Raw genomic sequence first — 16,802 nt, forward strand, 5'->3', positions numbered from 1 at the left:
CATAGACATGGCCATTGAGCCCGGGACGAACATGGCCAAACTCAAAATATTTGACGATCCATAGTTTTTATTCATATTTACCTCAGCGCATTTCAGCAAAGTACCCGCTAATCTCAGCCGGTTCCAGAGCAGCTCGCTGATTCGCTCAGAGCGATCACGTGATGTTCCATTCCCGCCGCCAGACTGATTCGCTCAGAGCGATCACGTGATGTTCCATTCCCGCCACCAGACTGATTCGCTCAGAGCGATCACGTGATGTTCCATCCCGTCACATGTCACACGTTTTTTCACCTTTTATGCGATCGTGTTTTGTATCGATTTTGTGCGATATGAATTAAATGTCTTTGAAACAGCTGTGAAACGTCTTTCCACAACCCTTCCATAACCGATTGGAGCAGTTTCTTGCCGCACAAAACGAGATCCGTGAAGCGAGTTGGTCGAGTCGTGCTGACCAAGATGGCGACACGGCGGCTTCACTTTTCACGGAGTATGAGCGTTCTATATATTTTCAATTCAGTGCGCCCGTGATTTGTGGCATAGACATGACCATTGGGCCTTCACGGTGTAATTTGTGCGAGGCTTTTGTCCGAGTGAGCTTGAGTCGAGAGGGCGAATGTACGGGTTGGGAATGTACGGGTCTCCCTTCCCCCGCCCGGCAACGCCGGTACTGGAGGACGTCACAGGATCGGTGAGTCTCCAAAATCCGCTTCGTGCTGTTGCGAATATGCAGGACTATGTCCGATTGTTGGGCTGCTCTCCGACCATGAGAACTGCAACGTCATTGTTGACTGGCCATCCCCTTCCCTCCCCCTTCCCCCTCCCCCCCTCCGTCCCCCCTTCCCTTCCCCTTCCCCTTCCCCCTCCCCTCTCCCCTCTCCCCCCTCCATCCCCCCTTCCCTTCCCCTTCCCCCTCCGTCCCCCCTTCCCTTCCCCCTCCACCAAACCCCTCCCCTTCTCCCCTCACCATCCATTTTCCCCCTCCCCCTCCCTTTTCCCCCTCCCCCTCCACTTCCTCCCACTCCCCCTCCCTTTCCCCCTCCCCCTCCCCCCTCCCCCCTCCCTTTTCCCCCTTCCCCCTCCCTTTTCCCCCTCCCCTCCCCCCTCCCCCCCTCCACCCTACCCCTCCCCTTTCCCCCCTCCCCTCCCCCCCACCCCTCCCCCTTCCCCCACCCCTCCCCCCTACCCCTCCCCTCCCCTCCCCTTTCCCCACCCCTCCCCTCCCCCACCCAGCAATGCCGGGTACTTCTGCCGGGTCCCCCCTGCCCCTCCCCCCTTCCACCCCCTCCCCCTCCCCCCATCACTCACCCTCCCATCCCTCACCCTCCCCATCCCCCCCTCTTCCCTCTCCCCTCCCCCCTTCACCTCTCCCCTCCCCCCTCCTTTCCCCTCCCCTCCCCCCTTCCCCCTTCCCCCCTGCCCCTCCCCCCTCCCTCCTCCTCTCCCCCCCCATCCCCCCCTCTTCTCCCCTCTCCCCCTCTTCTCCCCTTTCCCCCTCCCCCCCCTCCCCCCCGTTCCCCTCCCCCCCGTTCCCCTCCCCTCCCCCGCCCGGCAATGCCGGGTACTTCTGCTAGTAACTTATATAACTCAGACCACTTTCAGCCATCTCAGGGAACATAACGGTTGTGAAAAGATATAGTTTAAGGGTACCATCAAATATGTGTGAAAAATGAATAGTAAGAACCAGTTTATTTACTGTTACCAGTTGATTTCATGTTGAGGGGACCCTCGTGCTTCAAAAATATATGGGGTGGTAGAGTTGTGGGGGTTGGGGGGGGGGGGTGCACGAGGACCATATCTGGCCCATGGCCTATAATAGGCTTTCCAGTTAGGTTGGAAGGGGTATTCTGTAGCCAAGCAATTGTGCCACTTCCTCAACTGCCAAGTTCCTAAGGAGGGCCGGATTGCTTTGATGCAGGCCTGGTATATTACACGATTTTCCAGACCTGCAGATCCAAAACGTATTTTTGGTAAATATTTTATTATTGTACCAGAATTCATTACAGTGGGGGTGAGTTCTAAATTTGGGAAACAGAGGTTTGGTTCACAAACAATTGGGCCATCACCAGTGCAAGGAGATTGCTCCCAGTGCACCAAAGAAGATACTAAGTGGTTGGACCTCATGCCAACTTCATTCGCAAGTGCTGCAGCAATTAACCATCTCTTGTTGTCAATCATTAGATCAGCAACGTGATGGACACCATTCTGAACAAAATAATCAACAAAGGAGCGTTCTGTTCTTATTCTTTTGAAAAGAGAGTTGCAGAAAAGAGGTTCACTGAAAAACATCTCTTTGGCGTAGGAAACATAATCATGGTCGACCATGAAAACACGCCAAGCATTAAAAAAATCTATAATAAAATAGTGGAATCAAGGACAACAACAACAACAACAACAACAACAACAACAACAACAACAACATGCATTTTAAGGCCATTTTCCCTGCTAGAGTGGGGGGTTAGCCTTGCGGTCCCCATGACAATCTTCTCCATTTTGCCCTATTTTCTGCAACTCTCCTTGTTAAGCCCCTTGCCTGCATTTCTTCTTCCACCATCTTTAGCCAAGTCTTTCTCGGTCTTCCCCGTCCTCTACTTCCTTCTACATTCATTTCCATCAGTCACTTTCATCCTTCCTCAACACATGACCAAACAACCTCAACCTGTTCCAGCATCAATCACAGGCTCTATTCCCATCATCTTTCGCAATTCATCATTTGTCTTCCTCTCTCTCAACGATACTCCGCACATCCACCGAACCATTCACATTTCCACCCTCTCCAGCCTTCGTTGCTGCTCTACGTTCATTACCCATGTCTCGCTCCCATAAATCATAACACTTCTCACACATGCAGCATACACCTTTACCTTCAGCTTCAACGACACTCCCCTCCTCATCAGCACGCCACTCAGTTCCCGAAACTTCTTCCCATGCACATCTCACTCTAGCAACTGTTGCCGAGTCTGATCCACCTTCTCCATTCAGCATGTCTCCGAGGTAGCAAAATGTTTTCACACCTTCCAGCTTCACGCCATCTCCAAGATCCAACTCAACATTTCCTCCATCTGCAGCTCCCTCTGTGCACACCTTACATTTGAATGTAGCTGCCACACTGGTTAATGACCCTCTCAGACCACTACATTTTTGATGAACCCACTCAGCGCACATTGTACACTGAATGGAGTTCACTCCAAAACCCTTCCTGCACACAGCACATGGCCACTTCCCATGTGGCACATTCCCATGTGCACACAGCACATGGCCACTTGAATGGAGTTCACTCCGGACACCCTTCCTGCACACAGCACTTGGTCACTTCCCAGTTCTTTCCACCTCACCACATGCTTTACCACTTGCCATCACCTTCTTCTTTCTGATATTCACCTTCAGACCTTTTGTCTCCATACATTCCTTCCACTTGTTCATCTTTTCCTTCAGTCCATCCATACTTTCCGCAATCAACACCAGATCATCTGCATACAACAACTCCCACGGTAAACCCTCCTTTACGTTCTGAGCCAGCACCTCCATCACAGCTGCAAATAGTAGTGGACTTAGTACCGACCACTGATGCACTCCCACCTTCACCTCAAACTCACCACTTGTTCCCGTCCTTCGTCCTTATAGCTGTGCGCGCTCTTTTGTACATTGCCATTCACTACTCTGATCAACCATTCCTCCACTCCTAACTTCCTCAATGCCCATGTCAATACTTCGCGTGGAACCCTATCGAATGCTTTCTCCAGATCAACAAACCCAAGAAACAACTTCTTCCTCTTCTCCATGTACTTCTCCTGCAACCGCCTCACAATAAAGAGTGCTTCTGTCGTTCCTCTTCCTGGCATAAATCCAAACTGCATTTCGTCGATCTTCACCTTCTTCCTTATGCTCCTCTCCAACACCCCTTTCCAATACCTTCATTCCATGCTCCAATAACTTTATCGCTCGGTACGAGCCACACTCCAGAGGGTCACCTTTCCCCTTGTATAGAGGGACGAGGGTACTCAGTTCCCAATCCACTGGAATGCGGCCTTCTTTCACCACCAGATTACAGATCTCTATCATTCTCTTCACACCCAAACTTCCTGCTGCCTTCAACATATCTCCCACAACTCCCCGTTGACCCTCCCGCTTTTCTACTCTTAGCAGGGTGGAAGCAAGGACAGATCAATACATTTCATGTTCATTAGAAATAGACCAGATGAATAGTCTAGCATGCCAGCTTGACGGAGGAGGAGAGCAGTGGACATGCAGGCTAGGTCTGATGGACCATAGAGAAGCCGCCAGATTGAGGCGATGTTAAATGCCATAGCCCTGCACACGATGTCCACAAGACCATGTCCACCTTCCTCGAAGGGAAGATTCAGGATCTCTGGACGAAGCCAATGTTTTCCACTCCAGAAGTTTATTAATGTCTTCTGTATATTCAGCAGAATGGCTTTGATTCTCTGCCGCAGTATTTAAAAAAAAACACCATTTAGAGGCCATTTTTTTCCCCGCAAGGCGGGGGTTGGCCTTTTTCGGGGACCGTGGTTGTTGTTGTTTTTTTGGTCCCCTTTTTGAAGCAATGTTTTACGGCCGGATGCCCTTCCTGCCGCCAACCCTGTTTGTCACCTTTTTACGACACACAGGGAATTACCAGTGAACTGGTACTCAATTAGCCGACCTCGGAAGGATGACAGGCTGAGTCAACCCCCCTGGCATTAATTCAGCGATCAACCGGGATTCGAACCCAGGATCCTTGGATCCTAAGCTGGCACCCTAGCCGCTAGCCCAACACCAGGCTTGCTGATATCTCCCACAACTTGCCGCAGTATAGATGCTGCTAAATTGTTGATGACCAGGACTCGTCCCTGGTAATGAAAGCAGAGCCAGCAACCCTTTCCATTTTCGCAGCTTTTGTTCGAGAGAGTCAGCGAGACCCTCCCAATTTTTCGCTTGCGTTGCTGCATCACCGATGAAAACACCAAGGTACTTCATTCCGTTGCGGGACCAGGTGAGGTGTTTCGGAAGGACAATCATAGGCAGCTGGCATGGGCCCATCCACATTGCCTGGCACTTGTTCCAGTTTACCAAAGCTGAAGAAGATAAACCATAATAGTCCAAGCATTCCACCAGTTTCTTGATCTCATCACTATTATGTACGATGACACAAATATTGTCAGCATAGGCAGAAACTTTCACAGGTCTTGGGAGCAAATTTCTGCATCCGGTTAAGATGCTGCGCACTTTGATTAAAAGAGGCTCAATGGTTAAAGAGTACAGAATACCAGATAAAGGACATCCCTGACGGATACCCCTTCAAACCTTTACAGGTGAAGTCAGTTCAGAGTTTACTCTGAGTATTGAGGAAATGCCATTTTAGAACAGTTTTACCATGGAGAGAAAAACAGGACCAAGTCCAAAACACTCTTGGACCTTGAAAAGATATACATGACTTACACGGTCAAAAGCCTTCTCTTGGTCAAGCACAATCAAACCAAGATTGTCATTTTTTATTTTGCACACATCCCAAAGATCTCCAAAAAAAAATATGTTATCGTGTATCTGTCGGTTGGGGATACAATAAGACTGATCACTTTGAATCAATGACTCTAGAAGGGGGGCGATGCGTCGAGCTAAAACTTTAGAAAACATTTTATAATCTGAAGTTAGAAGAGAGATTGGACACCAATTATCAATGAGCTGAGGGTCTCCTTTCTTAGGTAATAAACTAATTACTGCCCTACGGAAGCTCATCTCATCGGCAAGTCACCACTACGTAACGAACTAGTGAAGACCTCCAATAGTTCTGGGCCTAATAAGGGCCAAAAGGATTTATAAAACTCTATTGGGAGGCCGTCCAATCCAGGAGATTTAGCAGTAGGTAAAGAAGCAAGAGTAAGTGTAAGCTCTTCCAAGGAAAGTAAGGAGCCGAGCTGATCCCTTTGAGCAGCACTTAGCATGGGTAAGTCAGATGTGAAATAACTTATTGAGTCATCATCAACATCATTTGCCATAAAACAACAACAACAACAACAACATGCATTTTAAGGCCATTTTCCCTGCTAGAGCGGGGATTAGCCTTGCGGTCCCCATGACAATCTTCTCCATTTTGCCATATTTTCTGCATCTCTCCTTGTTAACCCCCTTGCCCACATTTCTTCTTCCACCATCTTTAGCCAAGTCTTTCTCGGTCTTCCCCGTCCTCTACTTCCTCTACTTCCTTCTACATTTATTTCCATCACTCTTCTCAACCAGTCACTTTCATCCTTCCTCAACACATGACCAAACCATCTCAACCTGTTCCTCTTCACAGCATCAATTACAGGCTCTATTCCCATCATCTTTCGCAATTCATCATTTGTCTTCCTCTCTCTCAACGATACTCCGCACATCCACCGAACCATTCGCATTTCCACCCTTTCCAGCCTTCGTTGCTGCTCTACGTTCATTACCCATGTCTCGCTCCCATATATCATAACACTTCTCACACATGCAGCATACACCTTTCCCTTCAGCTTCAACGACACTCCCCTCCTCATCAGCACGCCACTCAGTTCCCGAAACTTCTTCCATGCACATCTCACTCTTGCAACCGTTGCCGAGTCTGATCCACCTTCTCCATTCAGCATGTCTCCGAGGTAGCAAAATGTTTTCACACCTTCCAGCTTCACGCCGTCTCCAAGATCCAACTCAGCATTTCCTCCATCTGCAGCTCCCTCTGTGCACACCTTACATTTGAATGTAGCTGCCACATTGGTTAATGACCCTCTCAGACCACTACATTTTTGATGAACCCACTCAGCGCACATTGTACATTGAATGGAGTTCACTCCGACACCCTTCCTGCACACAGCACACGGCCACTTCCCAGTTCTTTCCACCTCACCACATGCTTTACCACTTGCCATCACCTTCGTCTTTCCTATATTCACCTTCAGACCTTTTGTCTCCATACATTCCTTCCACTTGTTCATCTTTCCCTTCAGTCCATCCATACTTTCCGCAATCAACACCAGATCATCTGCATACAACAACTCCCACGGTAAACCCTCCTTTACGTTCTGAGCCAGCACCTCCATCACAGCTACAAATAGTAGTGGACTTAGTACCGACCCCTGATGCACTCCCACCTTCACCTCAAACTCGCCACTGTTCCCGTCCTTCGTCCTTACAGCTGTGCGCGCTCTTTTGTACATTGCCATCACTACTCTGATCAACCATTCCTCCACTCCTAACTTCCTCAATGCCCATGTCAATACTTCACGTGGAACCCTATCGAATGCTTTCTCCAGATCAACAAACCCAAGAAACAACTTCTTCCTCTTCTCCATGTACTTCTCCTGCAACTGCCTCACAATAAAGGGCGCGTCTGTCGTTCCTCTTCCTGGCATAAATCCAAACTGCATTTCGTCGATCTTCACCTTCTTCCTTATCCTCCTCTCCAACACCCTTTCCAATACCTTCATTCCATGCTCCAATAACTTTATCACTCAGTACGAGCCACACTCCAGAGCGTCACCTTTCCCCTTGTATAGAGGGACGAGGGTACTCCATTCCCAATCCACTGGAATGCGGCCTTCTTTCACCACCAGATTACAGATCTCTGTCATTCTCTTCACACCCCAACGTCCTGCTGCCTTCAACATATCTCCCACAACTCCCGTCGGCCCTCCCGCTTTTCTACTCTTCTTTGCTTTTATCGCTTCCTCAACTTCCTTCTCAGTTATCTTCTCTGCCGGTCCTAACACTGGGTTACTCTCTATGTTACCATCCCATTCATTCTCTGTATTCAACAGCATTTCCATATATCTTTTCCATCTTCCTTTAATTCCATCTGGGTCCACAACGATTTGTCCCACTTCATCCTTCAAGCAACTCACCCCCATCACATCACACCTCTCTTTCGCTGTCTGCTTTGCAATCCTGAATACCGCTCTCTGACCCTCTTCCGAATCCAAGCTTTCTCCGAACATTTTCCTACATGCCTCCTGCGCCTTTGCTCCCTCTTTGTTTGCAGCCTTCTTGGCTGCCTTATAACTTTCATGCTCTGCTTTTTCTGCTCCCGTACCCTTCGCCTTCTGCCACTCCTTGAACTTCTTCCTCTTCTCGTCAATCCTCTTTCCAACTTCCTCATCCCACCACCATGTTTCCGAGTGCCTCGGTGGTCCTTTTGTCTATCCACATACCTCACCAACGGCTCCCAACAGACTATCTTGCCATAAACAAGCCTGAAAATAAGTTATAAACCTCCCTCTTTATATTATCTTGTGACGTCACAGTGTTACCAGTTGGGAGCTTTAAGGTTTCAATTTGCCTTTGATTGGTAGTCTTTATATCAAAATGGAAGAAAAATTTGGTCGGTGCATGTAAATTATATATCTGATCCATCTGCAGACGGACCATCCATTGCACCTTTTGCTTGGTATTCGACAAGATCGTTTCGTAGAGTCTTTTTTTACAACAGCAAATGTTTATTTGTTCTATTGGGGTTATTTGTCACATCAGTTTGCAACCTCATTATTTCCTTTTCTAGTGCAAACCTCTCCCTTTTTACACTAAAAGATGAGAAATAATTAAACTGTTGGCAAAAGACAGCGATCTCCCACCATAATATCGGGTTATCAAAATTATTCTTTCTTTCTTTGAGGCTAATCCAAAACACTTTGAAAGCTTCACAAAAAGCAGCATTTTCCAGCAACATGACATTGAACTTCCAATATGGACTGCCATGTTGCTGCAGAGCAAGCTTAAAGGACAAAGTTACAGCCAGATGATCAGAAAAAAGAAGGCGCAATATCAGATTTCAATATCTTGTCAAGCATTACAGTATTGACATAAATTCTGTCTAACCTGGTGGGAGTGTGTATCCGAAACGCACATCCAGACCAAGTAAACTGACGTTGCATAGGGTGCTGAATACGCCAGACATCTATTAATCCCAATGATTTTCTCCAAGGGTTTGGCAGATCTAGGATGTGGCTCCGCACTGTTTCTATCTAAAGCAGGTTCAAGAGTGCAGTTGTAGTCGCCACTCATTATAAAAGAGCAATTTAAGTCAATTGTACTCAGAATATCCTCGAGTTTTAGAAAGAAGTTGTGCCTTTCAGCATTCTTACAGGGAGCATAAATGTTTAGAAAAACAAAGATTTGATTATTGGCAGTGAATTGAAGACAAGCCAGATGTCTGGGAATTACTTCATTATATTGAACTTGTGAGAGTGTTAATGAGGAGGAGACAAAGAAAGCAATTCCAGCAGTGAGACAATTGATATCACTGAAGAACCACTGGCCCTTCTTTAGCCTTCGCCATTCAGATCTCCATGCGTTTCTTGCAGTAACAAGACATCCAGGTGCAAACGCCGGGTCAGATCTTTTACCTGAAGTTCTAAACTAGCACCACCGTTAATGTTTATGCTGCCAAAACTAACACTCATTCTTTCGGAAAAAGAAAGAAAATAGATAACTAAATAGATTTAAAAAAAACCCATAGGGACCTCATTTACGAATCTCCTGCCGAGATTTCTGGATCATTTTTCTTAGCCGGTGCTTCTGAGCATCAGTGAAATTTGGAGTGTCAGGGTTATTCACAATTTCCTTCAATTTAAAAATCAACACCTGAAGATCGGGGAAATGATCTTTCAGTTCAATGTTCCTTTTACGATAGGAATCTCTCAAGAAGTCCCGAAGCTCATCATCCGAAAGGCTGTTTACAGCCTTTAGAATCTGAGAGGACTCCTCTTGACCCTCACCATCAGATTCCTCTTATGGGGAATCAATTGGCGTTTCAGCTTCCTGGCGCACATCACATGATTGCTCGGTTTCAATAAAATAAACTTCTTCAGGAACGTTTTGTGCCGGAGTCACATTTGAAGATTCTTCAGGATGCGAGGTGGGGGACTCCAAGCATGTTTGTGACATGACCACGATGCTCGGTTCATGGATGTCACTCTCCTTCGGTGGATTTAAATTATCCTCTTTTATTCTCTCTGTGCCCTTATTTTCCTCATGTATTCCTTTTTTAGGGAGAGATTTTAAGTGCTTTTTCTCCTCTTGCAATTGACAGGAGGAAGCTGCACAATGAACGTCCTCGTGTGAGATGACACTGTCTGAAGGATCAGAAACACTCACTGGGATTGGAAAATTAGATTCCACTTTTTCCTTGATAACGTTTGTACTAGTGGAGGTTTTTGAATTATCCTTTTCCTCTAATAAGGCAAACCTGTTATCACATTGAATTCCAGTGATGGAGTTTTCACTGATTTGCCTTTTCCCAGAAGGTGACGCACTTCTTGCAGCCGATTTACGTTTTTTAATTTTGGAAACGGTAACAAACCCCTCATTTACGCTGTCCATTGGTTCAACGGGAGTGGGCGTGTCCACGTGTTTATCTGGTTTATCCTGCACATTTGTCGAGAGGGAAACGTTAACATTCGTTTGAGAGTCATTGTTAACCGTTTCGACCATGTTAGGCTGTTCCTTCTGAAGGTGGAAAAACCGTTTCATGTGTCCCACTGCACCACAACCAAAGCACTTTAGGGTGTCGGTGGTGATGTATACTTGGTAATCGCGACCATTTGAAGTGGATTTTAAAACAACATTCAAGGAGGGATATTCCTTTTTGAGAACCATAAAAACCTGTCCACATAAACTCATCACGTGACTGACACGTTCATCCTTACAGCCCAAAGGGAGCATTATTATTGGGGACACACAGTGACCATATCGCTGCAGCGCTGCAAGGATGGTATCGCTATCCAGGAATGGTGGGACATTCGAAATAACCACTTTCTGAGCAGGAGTATCCAAGCGATAGACCATAAAGTGTCCAGAGGGACAAACCTTGTTGTACGATGAGAGCAACGTGCTCTACATCGGACACAAACACGATAACTCGTTTATTCATACGCGACGCTGCACGTACCTTATCAAACCCGATAATGTTCCCGATCGCGAGAACAATCGCTTCCACCAAAACACCCTCCGGTGGAGAACACGCTATACCATGCTCACGTGATAATTGCTCGAACGCTGCATATCGCTGCGAGTGAGCAGCTGCCATGTTTAAACACACGAGGCTCAACCACGTTCTCCCAGCTCGGGAAGAGGAAGTTAGTAATGCACTCCGACTTTCCCAGCTTAGGGAAAGGGAGCGTTAACAAAACAAACTAAGGAATTATAAGCGAAAAAAAAAAAAGGTTTAAAATAAAACAGGTTTAAAGTGAAAAAAATAAGTTGGGAAAAAAAAGAGCAGGGAACTGCCCTAAAACGACAATTACCCTTAACCTAGTGTGCTCTATGGCTCTCTGTCTCGTCTCAACATAGAAGGGAAACACAGGGAAACTTTACAAACAGAACCAAGGACACGAAGGATAGGAGCAAAATGGTGGGGATAGGAAAAACAACCAAAACAGAGCACTCAAGACACGTAGCGGGAAGCCGCCATGACAGTACACACAGCGCACCAATGACCAGCAGGGGGGGGGGAGAGAGAGAGAGAGAGAGAGAGAGAGAGAGAGAGAGAGAGAGAGAGAGACAGAGACAGAGACAGAGACAGATAGAGAGAGATAGATAGAGAGAGAGAGATAGAGAGAGAGATAGATATAGAGATAGAGATAGAGAGAGAGAGAGAGAGAGAGAGAGAGAGAGAGAGAGAGAGAGAGAGAGAGAGATGGAGGGAGAGATGGAGAGATTGATGACTTCAAATCGAGAATCATTAAGTTTTCCATAACTTATCCATCTATGATCACCACCTAACCAACCAATTCACCTCCATGTTATGGGAATATCAACGAGTTCCCATTGCATTCCCAGTTGTTTCACATTCCATGCAGCACTCCTTTTACGCAAGTTGCTGCTGTTTGTCTCCCAAATAACATTTAACTCTTAAACCTGATCATAAAAACACCAAAACATCCACATTTTTGGGGCATCTCGTAATTCCCACTTTCGGAATGGTCACCCATTTTATAAATATTACCTTTTTTCATGAATATCATCAATATGAAAACAGGTACAGTGATCCAAAGGCTCGGACAGGGAAGGCCGCTGGGAAGGAACCCACGGCCTGGCAAGAAGCCTGTGCCGCAGCCTAATGGTGCCATCCGTGCCATCCGTGCCATGCACTTTTCCCAGAGGATAAAAATCTACATCCTGCCAATTATTGCCCTGAAACCGACTCGCTGAACCTTCCATCATACAATTCCATACATTTGGTAGAAATAGAGGACACCGACAATGGTGGAGATCACAACAGTGAACGATCATGGGTGCAGAGACGCATCACCTGGAATTGGCTCCAAACTCATCTCAAGCGCAACATTATTCTCGGAAAAGGTCACGCGCAATCTCACCGGCTTCGGCATGTCTTCCGAGGATCCCAAAGCGTCCGACGCTCACCCCGTGCTCTGCAAGTCAGGAAGAAGGTAAAAGGTCCAGGTACCACAGGTGCATCTGACAATCATCACGGTTCCAGTTCTACCATATGATGTTTTAAAAAGTTTTCTCGATTTCGAAACCTAGGGAATGGCAGTGAAAGAGTTCCTCCCACTCCCTGCTCTTCCCAGCACATTGTAATTATTTTAGGACCGAGCTATTTATGACTTGTGCTGTCATACACAAGGCAGGCACAAGGAAAAACAAATAAACACACCTTCTCGTTTGAAGGATGCGGTCACAAAAGAAAAAACATCGAAACGTCACAAACAAATTATGTCCATAGACACCGTCCAGGTGTCCACATGCATGCTTTTATTTAATTCTTTTTTGGGAGATGGAGGCTCCTGGAAGAGCTTGGAGACCACAGCTTCAGAGGAACCGGAGAGGACCTCTTGGAGGCTTTGACCTCACAAGGAAATTAAATAATTGCTCCACTTGACGAGCTCTTCTCGTCCTCTTATCCTCGCCCTGTCCGCCCAGACAATGCAGTAAATCAGAAACGAAACGAACCGATCGTTTAACGCAGCACGAGTACACGTCCGACCAACGTCCTTCCACATACGTCCTTCGGGGAATCAAATCCACCACAAACTCCAATCCATCGACGTGGACGTCATGGGACTCCAGCTGATCGACTGATCGAGCTGTGGAACCACCAAGTACATACATCGGTCGGACACGTCACGTACACCCATAGTCAGGATGTTCATACACCGTCTCGGCAGGTCTCGTTCACAAAGTACGTACAACGGTCGGACACCACGTACACCCGTGATCAGGATGTTCATACACCGTCTCGGCAGGTCTCGTTCACAAAGTACGTACATCGGTCGGACAACCACGGACGTCCATTGTCAGGATGTTCCCACCGTCCCCGCAGGTCCCGTTAGTCCAATCGCTGGCGAGCGTACGGTGGGACGTGGGGAGCGTACGCCGTCATGTCGATGTGCGTGGATCGGATTACATCACGTCGATGTGTACATGTACATGTACATGTACATGTGGATAACAAACGACAAACGTCCGAAGAGAAAATCCGCCGAATTTCGCGTTCACACTCTCACCTACACACAACACAAGCACTACCAGCGATCGTTTCCCGAAGTCGGAGGTGATCCCAACGTTTCTTTGTCCGTCTCATCCCGTCTCCATGTCCTCCTCGGTAAGGAGATCCGACCCCGCGCGTTGTCTCGATCCCGATCCCCGAACGGCGGACGGATCGGAGCGGGAACCGCGGCCTAAAGTCCCGCGCGGCAGATCGACGTCAACACCACAGCACCAGCACCCAGCACCACTCTTTTTCACCTACACCGCAACCTTCACCTCATCTGGCAGCCTCCTCACCGCCCAAACTGCGCACACTTATCACCCAACCACCTCACCTCATCGGAACCTCGTGAAGCTCGCCTCTCCTCTCCCCACGACCATCACCCCCAACCACTCAGTCCGCAACCCCACCCACCCTCCCCGACAGCACTACTACATCCAACCTCCTCCGAATCCGAGCACCATCGTCTCCTCGTCTTCCTTTTCACCTCTTCCTTCCTTCCCATCGCACCCTCTCGATCCTTACTCCTCCTCCATCCACCTCACCTATCGCTACCTCTGTTTGTTCCTTTGCAGCGACGAATGGCCCAACATGGGTAGTCGCGCTCAGAGGTCACTCGTCTCTCTCGGTTTTCTTCTTCTTCTCTCTCGACATGTACAAGAACGAGGCACATGGAAGAGCGGTCGGGTTCAACGACCCACGTCGCAGATGAGTGCTGCATCATGGAGTACGCCGACGAGATGTAAAGACCGCAGACTCACCTGCTAATAATATGGCACTGTGCCCTTTAAAAAGAGCATATGGCACTGTGCCCTTTAAAAAGAGCAGAACGTTGTGTGCCGGTGTTTAAAATCTCGAAATCCCAAAACATCAGCGATATAGTCTGTCCCAGTAGTGATGCAACCAGCAGAGTACATTTAAGATCAAATATTCCTTACTTGTCACATGGTGGTTCCACCAAACCCCAAAGACACTACAATTAACCTGTTATTCACAGACTGGACCTTAAATGGTCTCTCACCTTATTAATTACTACACACACCAAACACCTCTACTTGCTTCAACTACCTGCTGGGAGTTCTCAGTCCGTGTACATGGTTCACATCTGGAAAGCATTTACACCAGATTACATGAACCATCATGTACCTACCCCAGGTAATGATCACAACCCATTACCGGCCAGGTGGAGGCAGGTTACGTTTTCACTTCTTCCTGTCTGTCTGTCTGTCTCTGTGTGTTTGTTTGTGAACACGATATCTCAAAAAGTTATGGACGGATTCGGACGAAATTTGGTGCACAGGTTGGGTATTTGACAAGGATGAAATGATTCGATTTTGGTGAAGATACGAATCCGGATCTGGATCTGAGAATTTTTGATTGTTTTGGTGAATCTTCTTCACCATTGAGAGATGGGGCTAAAACCGATATAGAGCATGATATCTCAAAACGTAATGGACGGATTCGGACGAAACTTGGTGGACAGGTTGGGTGTGATGATAAAGGGTTAAAATGATGACTCATAGTCGACCAAAGGACGACCCCATCTAACACAACTACACAAGTGTTATCTCTCTTCAAACAGACGTTTGCGCAATTGCCCATGCTAATACTAATAGACCGATCTGGATCGTCGCCATGGAAACGGATCAACATTGACAAACCAGCAATCGGCATTCCTTTCGTCGTTTGCATTGAGACTGTTATATTTTATTACAAGTTGGCTCACCTGATCAAGACCGGGTTATTTAGCAAAACAACGACAATAATGTTTGAAGGTGCAGCAAAAATTAACCCGGGAGTGCAACATGGCAATGGCTTCCTTGGTGTTTGCAAAGGATCGTGTGACGACTACTTACACTCAGTGTAGTCCTGTGACGACTGTTGACCATTTGTACATTAATTTCCATTCTGCATACGGAATATAATTACTTAAATGCAATTGGTTCGATTCCCGACGAATAATTTAACTTCAAACAGACGCGAAAGTGCACACGTGTAGGCCAAGCTCCGCCACTCCTTACAATAATCAGCCAGAGCAGCATTGTTATTTTGTTATTGAACTCCGATTTGATTAATAATTGCAATTTATTATTATGACGTTGACCGAACAAATGCTACAATAATATGGTCGAGCAAATTTCAGAGCAATTGGCCAGAGGGATGCAATAATTGTATAAAAACAAAACAAAAAAAACCACACACACACACACAAACACAAACGTTGAAATTTGGTGGACCCGAGTGGGAGGGGTGGGGCTGACATTTTGCGGTTCTGAGTGGGAGGGGAGGCCTGAGATTTCGTAGACCTGAGTGGGAGGGGGCCTGAGATTTTGCAGACCAGAGTGGGAGGGGGCCTGAGATCTCGCAGTCGCAAGTGGGAGGGAGCCTGAGATCTAAAACCAACACATTCTGAACTTTCCGAATGTATTTCATGCCCACCACCCACAAACGTAACAATATATATATATATATTGTTGCGGATATGGGATTTGGCCTCCATCCATATCCGCTTGTAAATATTCCCCTATTTCCCCAATACTCACAAACTATCCCCAATCCCCCATTCCCTAGTCCCATTGTCTGTAAACAACACTCTGTAGCCCCGACCTTCCCCTTTTTCCCCCATTAAATGTCGTGCCCAGGTTCACCGCATCTCACGCAGACAACTATAGGACATCTTGCTAGTTATTCTTAGTCTATGTCAGTTAAGGACTCGTTTCCATTAATTCTGACTCTTCGTTGCACCAGAATATGATTGTATGGCACCAGTAGTAAGTTTAGGACCTCCCAATACCTCCCCGCATCTCTTCCTCATGAAACAACAACACCAACAACAACAACAGCGGCGCGGGGAGTGCGCGTCCTCACTCCGGCTTGGTTAGCCGCCATTGACCATGTGCTCCGACGGGGTTACCACGAAGGGGCTCACTGTCAGCTCCTCGTCAAGGGCGGAGCCCGGTAACCCCCCGCACCCAATAAGAAGCGGCGGACCGATTCCATCTGGGGCGGAGCTAACGAGCCGAGGGCGTGTCACTCCCCGCTGGACAAGCGCAGGAAGACGGAGGTGACGTGAGATGCGCCTCAGCTACGAAGGAGAAAGGACGTCACCTCCAAGCGCGACGATACCTCCCGCATCTCTGGACCGGACCGGGTCGATTCTGCCCCTGAGCCAAGGTGCACCTTGAGCCATCGACTACCTGCCCCTCCTTGCCATCAATCCCTGTGTGAGTCAGTCTTGTCCCGTTTGTCTGTGGTCTGTCGGGAATAAGATAAGACCGTGTCTAAGTGCCCACCTTTCTGTGCTGTACCTCTTGTCCGTGTAATCTAAACATTCTGCAAA

The 16,802-nt window shown here is 47.4% G+C and overlaps 1 protein-coding gene across 5 annotated transcripts in view; it reads right to left on the reverse strand.

The window, feature by feature from the left end:
• Positions 1–13,932, reverse strand: part of LOC137427154 (radixin) — a 63,122-nt gene extending 49,190 nt beyond the window's left edge. Inside the window, exons 1-2 of one of the 5 annotated variants that reach the window (XM_078778633.1) lie at positions 13,797–13,932; positions 12,330–12,383 (exon numbers count right to left, since the gene is read on the reverse strand). In XM_078778633.1, coding sequence (XP_078634759.1) covers positions 12,330–12,341 — 12 coding nt within the window. In that variant the 5' untranslated portion in view covers positions 12,342–12,383; positions 13,797–13,932. Of the gene's footprint in view, positions 1–12,329; positions 12,384–13,478 lie in introns of all 5 variants that reach the window. The other 4 variants (XM_078778635.1, XM_078778637.1, XM_078778636.1 and 1 more) reach the window with 4 other exon arrangements.
• Between the last annotated feature and the right edge of the window lie 2,870 nt (positions 13,933–16,802).

The sequence above is a fragment of the Myxine glutinosa genome, chromosome 5, assembly GCF_964187855.1.
Source record: "Myxine glutinosa chromosome 5, kmMyxGlut1.1, whole genome shotgun sequence".
Taxonomy (NCBI): domain Eukaryota; kingdom Metazoa; phylum Chordata; class Myxini; order Myxiniformes; family Myxinidae; genus Myxine; species Myxine glutinosa.